Source organism: Nyctibius grandis, chromosome Z (assembly GCF_013368605.1).
Source record: "Nyctibius grandis isolate bNycGra1 chromosome Z, bNycGra1.pri, whole genome shotgun sequence".
NCBI lineage: Eukaryota > Metazoa > Chordata > Aves > Nyctibiiformes > Nyctibiidae > Nyctibius > Nyctibius grandis.
The window spans coordinates 99,244,077-99,257,788 of record NC_090695.1 but is presented as its reverse complement, the minus strand read 5'-3'; the positions used below and the strand labels follow the sequence as shown (position 1 = coordinate 99,257,788).

General features: G+C 41.5%; 1 protein-coding gene across 7 annotated transcripts in view; it reads right to left on the bottom strand.

The window, feature by feature from the left end:
* TNRC6A (trinucleotide repeat containing adaptor 6A) overlaps positions 1 to 13,712 on the bottom strand; it is a 50,941-nt gene that overhangs the window by 5,176 nt on the left and 32,053 nt on the right. For 6 of the 7 annotated variants that reach the window (XM_068424052.1, XM_068424053.1, XM_068424054.1 and 3 more), the window contains 13 exons: positions 10,855 to 13,443; positions 9,876 to 10,040; positions 9,521 to 9,696; positions 9,254 to 9,334; positions 8,648 to 8,699; positions 7,121 to 7,263; positions 6,315 to 6,452; positions 5,952 to 6,080; positions 5,764 to 5,841; positions 5,293 to 5,503; positions 1,862 to 1,993; positions 441 to 599; positions 1 to 72 (listed from right to left, as the gene is read on the bottom strand). The exon at positions 1 to 72 is cut by the window's left edge. In XM_068424052.1, the coding sequence (XP_068280153.1) occupies positions 1 to 72; positions 441 to 599; positions 1,862 to 1,993; positions 5,293 to 5,503; positions 5,764 to 5,841; positions 5,952 to 6,080; positions 6,315 to 6,452; positions 7,121 to 7,263; positions 8,648 to 8,699; positions 9,254 to 9,334; positions 9,521 to 9,696; positions 9,876 to 10,040; positions 10,855 to 13,443 (4,125 nt within the window). The remainder of the gene's footprint in view (positions 73 to 440; positions 600 to 1,861; positions 1,994 to 5,292; positions 5,504 to 5,763; positions 5,842 to 5,951; positions 6,081 to 6,314; positions 6,453 to 7,120; positions 7,264 to 8,647; positions 8,700 to 9,253; positions 9,335 to 9,520; positions 9,697 to 9,875; positions 10,041 to 10,854; positions 13,444 to 13,712) is intronic. The other variant, XM_068424056.1, reaches the window with a different exon arrangement.

Here is a 13,712-nt window from a genome sequence, read left to right as displayed (position 1 = left end):
CAGGAGTGACGTAAGGGTCAGTTTCAGGGTCGATGTTTGGATAACCTTTCCATGGCTCACCAGGACGAAACTCTAGGAACAGAGAGTCAGAAAAAAAAAAGCTTATTTTGATTTTTTTTTTTTTTCCCCAGGAAGCAGCTGTCTAAACAATACAACTCTTAATGACTGAAAATCCAAAACCTTTTAAGCATTTAATTGACTTTAAATTAAGTCTTCTTTTCACTTTATTCACTTCATTTCTAGTTCTTCTGGTCCCATCTCACCAGGGTAAAATCTCAAAGCAGGGCGATAACACATCTCTTTGTACAATAAAACTACTGCTCTCGATTTCAATTTGCTAAAAACACACCCTTAATGCTTCTCTGTAGGCAGGTTCCCTGTCCCTCCCCAGGCCATGACAAGGCACAGGGCAGACACCCAGCTGCACAGTAAGCACGTACCTGGTGGCCAGTTAACACTGCTAGAGCCATTAGGCGATTTGGCACGGGGCCAGCCGTCCCCAATGGAGCCGGGAGGACTGGCTGGCGAGTTACTGCTGTTCATAAAGTCATACGGAACAAACGGAGACTCTTCCAGCCTAAAACCACTTGAAATAGCACCTAATTAAAAAAAAAAATAAAATAGTTGTCAAATATTTTTTCATAGCCAATTTTTGTATTTTTATACACCGATATATACACAAAACCATGCCTGTGTAAAGCATTCATGAAATATATAGCAGCATACTGTCCTCTTCTGAGGTCAAGCTATAATCTAAAATGAAATATCTCTGAATAATTCAGGAGAAAACCATGAGAAGGATCTCCCATCAAATCACCTCATTAAATATTATACTTATTACATATAAGTAAAATATTAATTCAAGAGGGTAAGAGCATTCTGTGAGACCCCATCTGGGTAACAAGGGTAGTGACTATATCCAGTGATGGGAGGGCTCTTGGAAGAAACACCTACAAAATCTGAAGGATCTTTGGCTACTGCAAAGCTCTGTAAATTCTACTCGTATTCCTGGGAGGGGAAAAAAATAAAGAATAAAAATCACTGGAGGCAGAACAGGGAATGAAAGCACTGTACACAATCTATTTGATTCTGTGCAAGCCCTGTCAGGAGAAGTTTAAAAGTTATTACACAGCAAAGCCAAAGATATTCTACAGTTCCGAGGGAATCAATGACCTTTACTAGTGATTCAATGCAATATGGAGTTCAAATAATCAAATTCCTAATACTATTCAGAAACCATTACCTACAGCTAAAGTAACACCACCACTTCTGTGGGTACCCCTCAGGTGAAGTTCAGAAGTGCAGCAGCAGGGTATCTCCACTAGATGCTTAAGGCAGCAAGTCATTTCATAGGAGTAAAACAGCTGACAAATCTAAAAATATCCAAACAATCTGAAGACTGAACAGCAACAGGAGACTGGAGACATCTTATAACTATCTTTAGGCACAGAACCTTTGTGCTATAGACTCAGATTTTGGCTGGATGAGATATCAAGCAACTGAAACAGTCAAAATGTCATATGAATCCTGATTACTGGAATGAAATATGAAGCAAGCAATGGTACTAGTCTATCCCTTCTAAGCTCTCCCCATTTTTAGAATGCAAATGCACACATTCATAACGAAAACCTGTAGCTAAAAATGTCAGACATGACCAGAATGCATGCACAGAGTTAAATCCCCACACATTACCCTAGGGCCAGCAGGGTGGGGGGAAAAAAAAAAGCTAGAAAACCTAAAGCTTTGGGTTTAAAAGTACAGGAAGCATTCCCAACCAGACTGAGGTAAAGTTAGCAGCAACTGTCACACTTAAAATCTGATGTGTCACGTCAAATGCTACTTAATGCCACGTTTAACATACCATGTTTGCTGGAGTTTTGATCTAACGATGTGTTCACAGAAATGCTGTCTACTGTAGTCCATTTCCTCAGTCGAGATTGTGGCTCTTTAATACTGCTCATATCCATGTTTACATTCAAGTTTGAGTTCATTCCTAGAAACACATATAGCTTATGAAACACACACTAAATGTTTTGCTTCTGCTGATTACCACTGCTGTCCTAATAAACATTTAAGAGCATCTTCCTATGGTCATTTCATGCTTCCAAGTCTCTGTTTTTGAGAAACATTCTAGCATTTAATACAGTGAACTTACTACAGACAGAAGCTAAGCTTAGCAGTGCAAAGCGCTCTGAAGCTCTCAGCTGATGTCTTCATGCAAAAATGTCAGTGGAAGAAGCCCTTGAGGAAGTCAGAGAAACTAAAACACAAACATCCAAGAAACGTGGCGCTTCTAACACCAGTCTAGCACCAGCACAACAACCGGTCTCATCTGTACGAAGCAGAAGTACAGCACTTTGAAGAGCTACTCTCAGTTATAGAAGATACTTCTCTCAGCAGGAGGGTGTGTCTGTACTCATCCCCATCCAGCAGATGTTATGTACCATAGCTGCAGTTACCACTTCATTCCCGTTCTTACGTGGGCTGTCCAACAGGACACCTCGCCAGCTCCTGAACCACACGAGCACAGGCAGGTAAGCACTTGGTGTGGAACTGCACAAGCAATACTACTCCCCTCCTCCATCTATCCTGTTCACACTGAATATTAAAACCTCAGCAAGAGAAAACAAAACTTGTCTTCGCCTGTTCTAAGCTGTTGTGTTTCAAAACGTGTATGTGCCAGAGAATCACCACAACGCCAGCCCAGATCAGTCCCAATGCCTGTGAGAACCAGCTATGCTGGGCTTGGACAGCGTGCCCACGCTGCTGGCTTTGGCACGCCTGCTCTCTCCCTGGGTCTGTAAGAATCCTTCCTTCACAACCATACCTGGTTACACTTCCAGCCCCTCAGATCTGTTTACTTCATTTCTGAAAACAAACCACTACAACAGTTAACTTGGGGCCAGAGACACACAGGGAAACGCTCAAATCTCTATTAGAAACACCTTCACTCAGCACTGGAAACTAGTGCTGAATTTTGTTCCTAAGTCAATATTCACTGCCACATAAAAGCTGGTTTGGGTTTTTTTGTTTGTTTGGTTGGTTGGTTGTTTTTTTCCCCTTTGTTTTTCTTAAAGGCATGAGCAGATGTTGATGCCAGAAGAGCAGCCCCTTGAAAAGCCTCAGAGAAAGTGTCTTGTAACAGGACAGCTGAGTTTTAAGAAATATAACAGCTATCAACAGCTGAAACAGAAGAAAGGAAAGGTCCAACCAATCCAGTGTCTGCTGCCTCTCCCTCTGGCACTTTGCTGTTGTCAAAGCAACAACCTGTGCCCAACAATAACCTTTCTTCTGACTCTGAAGAAGCTTACAGGAGACAGACCTCTAAAAGAAGGGTTAGAAAGATCACCAGCTGGCAAACAGGCACATCCAGCTGAGAAGGTTAATGACAGCCCCCTGCCAGGCACAGGTCCATGTCAGAGCGCTGTATTTGAAACCTGTGGACTGGGGGATGAACATCAGTCCCTGGACATAATCTATAATTTAAACAGTCTTTCAAGAAGAAATTTTTCATTTCCGATTGTGGATGATTTTATACTGTTCGCCTATACTCACTATTTGGCAGTAAAAGACATTTTTAATATTAGAAATACTGAATTCTATAAATGAATCAGGATGTGACTGCAGCACTGGTCAACTAGAGAGAGGGACACCCCCCACCTACCCCCAACTTCTGCTTTTGATGAACAAATATCAAGTGAATCTTGACAAATTCAGTTCCCTGGCATGTGAACAGGACCTCCCTGCTTCCATTGCTAGGTCTCCTGATGCTAATATTAGAACATGGAGAAAGTAACATACCTGCAAGTCCAGCTCCTTCTGACATGACTATGCTACTACACTTCGTGCACGTGGAGGATGCTACCAATACTCCTCTGGACTCAATTTTTCATTAAAGGGTGAAGAAATTCCAGCAACCTACTATTTCTACCCTGAAGCCTTTTATTTGTGGACTGAATGTGGCTCCTCTTGCTTATATCACTATACAGTAAATTCTTACGTCTACTGCAGCAGATTCCTGAGGGATCTCAAAGCAATCTTACATATACTGCAGGTTCCTGAAACGTGGCAATGATTAAGGTGAGAAAGCAGCTACTGAACAACAGTATACAACAATTCAACTCCAGAAATGAAACAGAAAGGAACCTAACATAGACAGGATGCCATTACTCAGCATGAAGTCTGGCGAGAAAGTTAAACATTCCTTTCATTAGACCTAACACAGTGTCTCTAACAGCTAAACAAACTTCATTTTTATGCCTTGCCCTTTGAATGAAAGCAGTAGTTAGATCTTGATGCCAATCATCAGCAGCAACTGTTAAGCAGCAGCCTGGACTTACGACTGGCCACAAGCAAAACTCCAGTGTGCTACATGCAGCGCGACAGCGTGGCCTGCACCGACCCCCTGGCTCCGTAACACTCCCCCATAACCACAAGGTTTCCAGCAGCAGTCTCTGTTAAACAAACTTTTCTACAAAGGGCAATGAGAATGCAAAGGAAATCAGCCCAACAGAAACGACCAGATTAGAATAACGCAGAAGAAAAGCAAACTGAAGAGGAGGAAAAAAATAGGGATAAGGAACAAGAGGTAAATGGTGTACAGTTGTAGTAAGTATAAGACAGCATTAAAAAGGGACCTAAAGTAAGGAGAAAATATACAAGCCTGGAATTTCTGAAGTAGAAATTGGACAGAAGCCTGGAAATATAGGGAGAAAGAAACAGGAGATGTTTGCATTTATAAATGTTCAGACATCTTGCCTGAAATGAGACAACCATTCTTCAACAATGCAGAGCTAAAAGCTTTCTTTCCAGGACAAAACCACTGAAAGGGAAATTAACGGTTTTTGTTCTACCTATGCAATTCCAGATTTATTGAAAAGGTTTTTAAAATCCAAAGAAATGAGACCACATCAATGGATCCTTTGTATGGATTCTACTTCTAAGAGTGCTTTAGCTCCAGAAATCATAACTGCAAAAGGACCTTGCGTCATCCTTGGGACCCAGAGGATAAAAAAGAAATAAAAGGAGACAGACATTCTTTAAGAATGTAAAGCATTTTGCACTGAAATACAGACAGTCACTTCTGGGAAGGAGTGTACTTGTGAAAAAAGTTCTTTGCTGAACAAAGATAAATGGATAAGCCCCACAAAGAATCACGACTTCCATTAAAATCGCAAGTGCTAACAGGATTACAATCACTGTTGTTTCAGAGGAGGCAGGCAACGTGAAAAGAAAGGCTGTGTGTTACACAAGCATTCACTGACTGTACGAAATCAGCATGGAGAAACCCACCTATAGGGAAGCTGCTGAATGCATTTATTGGTGATGGCCCTTTTTGTAGCTCAGGAGTAGCATGGGGTAGGACATTCTCAAGGAAAGATTTCATGGTGGGTTGATGGAGTGACTGCTGTTGAGAGGGTGGAGTTTGCTGCTTCAGTAACAGGTTTGGGTCAAGCTGACGGGACTGTTGCATCATCTGTTGCTGCATACTAAGAGATCGACCCTTAAAAAAACAGAGCAGTTACAATATCAATAGGCAAAAGCTTTTCCACCTTTAAAGCAGGATATTGAAACACTTCTTTGGGTTCCATGCGTCTTAGCACAGCAAAACCCCAGCACTAAGCTAAGTCACTCCTCTAAAGCTTGTCAAAATCCCATTCACTCTTGCACGTTTTAATATAAGTTATACAAGAAATGCAGCTCAGGACAAAGAAGAGGTTTTAGAGATAGTTTGAGAAGTTAATAATGAACGTATGTCTTTACCTGCTGCTCCTGCTGCTGACGACCACCAGAAGGCATGCTCCTTTGATTCTGCGCTTTTTGCTGCTGAGCCAACAACCGCTAGGAGACAGTGTTTTGTGGTGGTTTTTTTAAGAACAGTTTATAGCTGACGTTAAGTCTCTACTTAGACTTTCAAACAGAACACAGAGCGACTAGCTTTGTTAGCTTACCTGTAACTGGGAGATCTGAGAAAGCTGGTTTAACTGGGACAGTTGATTCAACATGGCTACCTGTTGTGGGCCAAAAAGTGGGCTCAGGCCACCGTTGTTTGGTGCATACTTCAGTAATGATACTGGAACCTGCAAAATGGACCAGGATGAAGCGTGACTGACAGTAATGTGCAATTAGTTACACTAGATGTAGAATATTATCATCTATAGTTACCAGTTGCCTCATTTCTGAAACACTGATCAAACCAAGTGTGTTTTCAAATACTTACACATTAAGTATCAGCAACACCAATAAGCAAATCACGATTTTCTGAAGCAGCATTTTGGTAGTTTATACATAGAATGGTCCGTGTACTCAGTTACCTGAGGGGGTAGTAATGGAGGAGGCACTTGAGCACGTGGATTAGGCTGAGATGAATTAAGAGGTTGTGCTGGAGGCTGCTGCATGCTCCTGGGCTGTGCTGCTATATTACCAACACCAAACATACTGGGATTGCCATTCTGGGGAAAGGATGGACAGTTAGTGACAATGAACCTCTTCTGCCACTTCGCCCACCCCTATACATTCAAATTAGACGTTAAACACATATCAATCACATAGGTAATTAGGATGTTATATCAAAAGATATTAAATGCTGTCAAGTAACATGCCAAGGATATGCACCCAGCCTTACCTGTCTAACAGAATTCAAGTTTTGCATACCCAGCCCGGCTAGGGAGCCAAGGGCTTGGTTAGGTAGTGCATTATTTGAAGGGGGAAGCTTCATGTTTTGATTGGACATAAACTGCATGTTTTGGGACTCGTCTGCTACAATGCCATCCTGCTTGGACAGACAAACCGACGCGCAACAACCAGCCAGCAAGCAAGCAGAAGGGAGAAACCATTGCCAGGAGCAGAAGGGCAGAGTCACATGACAGTCCAGCACCAGCAGGAAACAGGCAGAAAACAAAAGAGATCAGGTTAGTCGTTGGCACTGCACATGGGCTACAGAAAGTGCTTAGTATTACACATCAGTAAGTTACAAAGAACAAAACGTATCTTCTGGATTAACAAGAAAGCCCTGATTTCCCTCGCCACTAAACGCAGAAAGCTAAGGAGCACACCGGTAACTACTCAGAATGCAGAGTCAAAAAGTTTAGAAGTGTCCCCCAGCAAGACACCCACTCACCTTATCGAAGTAAGGACCGCGATCCATGGAAGACTCTTTGGAAATCTGAGGACGAGAACCAGGGCCTTTCCCAACCACCCGATTGTAGTCTCCAGCGCCGAGGCCGTGCTTGTCCATCTCCATCCGCTTATCCTGCAATAACCCTGAGGGCAGGGGAGAGAGGGGACCAGACATCGAAGGATTATTCAGTTTTCCAGATACACCAGAAACCAGTTCATGCTTATGAAGGGCTGAACTGATACTGCTCTCAAACTAGATATTAATAAAACATCAGTTTAGCTTTAAACTCTCTGGGCTTTACTGAAAAGGGAAAGGGAACACTCTGAATCGATGGCTACAGACAACTTAAAACCTGGCATCAGCAAAGCTTCAGGAGATTCTGCTAGGCTTCACAAAAACATCATTCTCAGTTTTCTCTTAAAAACAAGAAAGTGTAATTATTTAACTTGAGTTTCCAGTTGTGAATGCCACTTTTTTTTTGGTAGCAATAAGCATTGTCTAGTATCTTTATCACATCCCCTACATTTGTGTAACATTTCAGAGGCCCTTTAATTTAAACCTATTAGCTAAAAAAAATCCCCCAAAACCTCACAAACTTAAAGTATTTGTGTTTATTAAAAGCAAATTTTAAGTTATCTTTTATCATTAACTCCACTAGGCAAGCTAGAAGATCAAAATAAGCAGGAATAAAGGAGACCATTTAATACTTTCCTGCATGCAGTGCAAGAGAATTACTTTCCAAGCAGATGTTTTAAATTCAAATTTTAAAAGTTTGAAATAATTTAAACGAGGCTTGCCATTAATATTAAAATCTAAAATCCAAAGAACGATTTCTTCACACAACAGACTAAGCCCAAAAGTGAAAATATCCAATTTTAAACTTGAATAAAAAGAGTGCAACTACAATAAAAACTGCAATGCTACAATTACTTTTAATTAAATATTCTATTGTTATATTGTTACTAATGTATTAAAGAATTATAGTATTTTTGATTTGCTAGAGGAACCATAACAGTCAATGGATTCAAATAAAAATAAAACTGCTCAAAAGTCATTTTACACTCAGGTTTAAATGTTTCTAAAATAACTGTTCAGTACTAATTTTAGTTCTTAGAGCTGAAAATGTGTGTCCAAGAATGAACCACAATGAGCGAGTGTGGTATTTGGAACGTTTCTGTTTGTATTTAGTGAAGGTATCCAGAAGGCAATCTAGATACTTGTATTACAAGAAACAAACCTACCACACCCTTAGAACATTCTTTCACGTCAGCTTAATATATATAAGCTCAGCTTGATTTATGGATAACATTTCTATAGCAACCAGGTGACTCAGGTGTGTAGCATTACTCACATTTTTTTTCTGTAGTAGGGCATTCCTTTTTTTAGGGAACCATATATTCAGCTATATACAGCTATAACTACATATATTATATATAGTTTTTAAAAAGTAATTTACAGAAGGATATAAACTAAGAGAGAGGCTGGAAAGGAAAGCAATAAAGCTCAGCTAGGTTCTTCCATTCTTACCTCCAGACATGTCCATCTTATTGCTCTGTATGGTTTCTTCTGGTGATTCTCTCTGAAGTAATAAAATGAATCATAATTATTTAATAATAATATTTTTAAAAGATAAAACAAAGAGATTCATATATACTATTTCAATTCAAACCTGCAAGAAAAAAAAAAATCGAGACAAATCAGATGCTGTTTTAAAGCGTTTTCTCCTTTAGTTGTTACCTAATTGCACACAGGCATCTTCACCAGAACACGTATGTAACATTAAATCAAACATCAGGCTACTGGATGAATACCTGGGTAGTGTTCACAGAAACACTTTTCATCAATAAATAGGTCTTTTTGTAATGAGGATGCAAAGAAAAGGGATGGGTGACAGAGGGGAGACAAACAGAAGTAAAAATAAAAACACTATGAAAATGAAAAATAAAATACTATGAAAATGAAAAATAAAATACTATGAAAATGAAAAATAAAATACTATGAAAATGAAAAATAAAATACTATGAAAATGAAAAATAAAATACTATGAAAATGAACCCTAGGCAATGAAGCATTTAATCTTTGTGCATTGTAACCAGCACTGCAGGGTAAAGCCAGGTGAAGGCAAATACTTACTGAAAAACTGAGATTTGTGAATTGCTTAATGAATGGATTGATCCATGCTTCATCTTGCTTATTTCCACCTTTCATTATTCCCTTAAAAACAGAAAGGAATTACTGTGACACTCAGATGATGCTTACCACCTACTGCTTAAATTACATCATAAAACGTTATGAATGAAGATTAAAGCCGAGTGCTACTCCACTGAGTGCAGCAATCTGTTCTGACTCAGCTTTTAGAACGACAGCAGTGCAAAACCCGTGACTCAGCCTCCTCATTACCTTTGGGGGCATTTTTTTCATGTACGGTGGCCAGTTTAAAGACGGGTTAGCTTCTTGTGAAGCACCGCTGTTCCACATTCCAATCTCCACATCCTCCTCTTCCTCCCAGCTGGTCTGACGACTGCCTGTCAATGGCACGTCATCTCCACACCAACTATCTTGCATAGATTTAGGCCCTGGTTGTGGAAAAAAAATCCAGCACGTTAACATTTCAGTAGCAACCGACTGCCTCAACACAGAAGTTGGCTCGATGTTTACTTCAAGATAAAAAAGCCCTCAAAAATGTAAAGTTTCTAGAGAAGTATTTCCCCCTCCTCAAACACCTTTATTCAGAGGTGACAGAGGAAGCACTCACCAGGTTTATTTGAAGCCTGTTGACCAAGAGAAGCGTTTCCCCAGCCAGAGGTGCCTGCTGCGTCGCTGATGGGTTCTCCCCAGCTAGTACCAGTGTCCATGGGTTTACCCCACGCTGAAGTTCCGTTATCTACAGTAGTGGCTGGAGTAGAAGGCTCTCCCCAACCTTTTTAAAGCAGTACGAGTTATTGGCATGTTTTGAAACAGGATTTAAAAAGCTATCTAAAGCGACTCAAGTGTTTTGCCTTTTCTAGGCCCGTAACACACAATAAAAAGCATATTAGTACACATTTACATTTTGTATGAAGGTAGTTATTACAACTGTAAGCTGTGCCATTAAAAAAATAGTCACAAAAATACAAATTTCATATGTAAAGAATTACATTTTGATAATAGAAATTTCTAAGATATGAACTTCCTGAGAGCTGCTCATTATATTTAAGCTAGTCCTCTTCACAGCTGAAAAAGAGAGCACAAAATACTTCACAAACACCATGCAAGCTCATCTGCAAGTATCATTATTCACTGCTCACAAAACTACAAGATCAGAAAGTCTGATCTTGAGTCCATGCAGACCCATCACCCTTCCTTTTGTCTTGTAGCAGCTCAACGCTTTTTTGGGGCAGCTCTTTGGCAGCATTAAGTTTTAACTGTTTTAAAATCAAATGAAGAAAAATACTTCCATTCCTCAGATACAGCTTTAAATACTTTCCCTGTGTTCCCACACCCCAGAATCCAAGTCGAGCTGTCTAGTCTTTATTACTCAAGCTATTTAAACCTAGAACAGATCTTCCAATCTGTATAAAAATACCAAATGTCTGTGAGCATTGCTGTTACCTTTTTTGAATAAATAAAAATGGTGCTTCATTGGCACCTTCCTCTTTCCACTTTGAAACTAAAACATTGTTATATGAAGCAAGAACAAAAGAATTGTTTTACAATTAACAGAAAACATAAATTTGCATAAAACCAAGTCTTACCAGAACCCGAACTGCTCTCCTTGCTAGACATGGCACTTGAAGACAGTAGCTGCTGATGTACCTGTGCTTGCTGGTCTGAACTGCTGCTACTGTTTGGGACATTTTTATTCCACATATTCACATTTTTGTAGTTGTATTTGCTTGGATCACCCCAAGCAGAAGTTCCATCATCAATTTCCATTTTACGGCGTATTGATTCGGGGGATGGCTCCTCCCAGCCGGTGGGTTCTTCCTCCTTTGCTGGTGCCGGCATCGGTCCGCCCAGCCAGCCTGACCCTGGGGGTTTGTTTGGGGCAGATGGTGCTCCCCAAGAGCCAACATCTTGTTTGTTCCATTCGGGGGAGTTGATTTGCTTTGACGAATCCCCCCAACCTTGAGGCTGATTGGATTTAGGAGGGTCTCCCCAGCCCTGGTTCTGATTAGACTTTGCAGGCTCATCCCACCCTGAAGAATTATTTGGGTTTGTGTTACTACCTCCCCAAGTAACAGAATTCGATTTACCTGGCTCATTCCAACCAGATACTGATCTGTCACTGTCACTACCTCCTGAACTGGATTTCTTAGCCTCACCCCAATGGTTACTTCTTGAATTTTCACCCCAGCTATCACTGGCAGAAACTGCCCAACCCTGGCTGGCCTTTTGTCCATCTCCCCATCCCTGTTTGATCTTCTGTGCGTCATTCCAAGATGACTTTTCCTCTTTGCCACTTCCCCATGATTGATTGCTCTTGACCATTACTGTAGCAGCAGAATCTTCTTCCCACCCCCCTTGGCTGTTTGACCCCTTGGAGTCTCCCCACCTTGTAGCAGACTTTGGATCTCCCCACCCTGATACAGATGAGGTATCATTATTATTAGGGCTAGGTCTATCCACACATCCCCCTGAGCTGGAAGTCTGTGTCCCAGAGCCTCCCCAGGCCTCTGTCCCATTGTCAGTTTTTCTTTCACCCCTCGGGGATGCTTCGGTATCCCAGGCAGTGTTCTGTTTGATTGGAGTCTGTCCCCAACCAGAGTTGGAGAGGACACGTGGATCTAAGTCAGTTCTGTTCACTATACTTTGGAGTAATGCATGCTGGTCAACTTTCCTTCTCTCTCGATTCTGTCCTTCTGTAGTTACTCTGTCTTCGTGGCATCCAGTGCTCTCCGAACTACCTTCACTGTCCCCCGTACCTGTTTTGGCCCACGCGCTGTTCTGCTCGGTTATCTGAGAAGCAGCAGAACTCTGGCTGTTAAGGTCATCCTCCTCAGTAGGTTTCCATCCGTTTGTAAACTTCCTGCTGCTTCCAGCCACACTTTCATTGGAATGCTGATTACTAGGCAGTTTACTCCACTCCCCGTTTGAAATGTTAGTGCCAGTGTTTTGTGCAGGGTTGCCCCATCCTCTTCTACTCCCGCCAGCACTCGCACCGTTTCCACTTCCCCACGGCATGTTCTGGGAGCTGACTGTCCCTGCCTCCCACACCCCTCCGCCTTTACTCCCGTTGATTTGAAAGTTAGTGCTGCCAGGCCCGCTAACGCCTGGCTGCATTAGAGTTGCATTCACAGTGTCACCATTAGCTTGGCTGTTCGGGCCTGAACATTTGTCTCCAGAGTAATTAGAACCATAGGCACCCCATGTAGTACCATAAGAGCCACCATTTTTCGCCTCACCATTGCTAAGATGAGAAATGGAAGTGCCGTTTGTAACTGGAGAGGCCTGAATCTGAGAATGATTCATTGTGCTCACACGCCAGGCCCCGTGCCCTGTATTATTAGGCAGTTCGTTAATCTGCACTGAACCAGCAGAGTTTGGTAAACTAGAGGTCATAAAGTTAGTAGTGTTATTTGGTCCATTCATTTCAGTGTTAAGGTTTTGAGGTTGCCCACTGAATGAAACCTTCCTTGTACCATTTACTTCAGAATCACAATTTTCCTGAAGGCTTCCCCAGGAACCATGGGCTGAACCACCCACTTTAGAGTTAATACTCTGACTAGTAGATATCTGACCTATGGTACTGCACTGAATACTTGTGCCAGGATTACCACTCCCTACAGACCCTTTCAGGGCATGTCCATTGTTCTCCAATACAGGCCAGGCACCATGGTTGCCATTTGAATTCAAAGTGCTTGGATTTAACCCTCCATTTGATGAAGAGTTTATGGTGCCCCAAGCATTCATTCTATTGTTGCTACTTTCAGATTTGCTGTCAGGAGCATCCACAGAAACTTGACATGTGCTTATTATGGTTCCATGGGATAAACCCCACGGCCCATTAATACTTCCATTGCCCACATTATTGCTGTTGCTACCAACCACAAACTTATTTTGAGAACCATGTCCAATGCCATTTCGAATGCCATCATTGTCACCACCTGTGCTCCCTGAAGCCATTATAACGAGGTTTCTCTCTGACCCAGAGCTAGAGGCAGAGTCAGTGTCCATACATTCTGATGTCAACTCTGGGTCACTGCCAGTGATTGATGGCCATGCTTCTTTGTCAGAGCCGTCTACAATAACTTTATCCCAGTTTGTGCTGGAGTCACTATTTGAAGAGACTGGTCCCCAGTGAGAATTTTCATAATGGGATCCTAGACCACTGTGGTTCAGATCTAAAGAGAAGGAGGAAAGTCCAAGAGCATTATTATAAATTTAGTATTATTACTTCATTAAGCAGAAGAGGAAAAAAAAGTGTATAAAGATACTAAGCCAAGAATTATTTTGCTTATTTTAAGACTCCAGTCACTGAAGATGACAGAGAAATCTTGCAAGTACAGCTGCTCAGAACACTGCCACACGCATAACCTAGAACGCTTCTCACCAGCATGCAGACCTGCACTCACAAAAAGCATGAAGAGGCACTCCTAAAGGTACAGTCCTT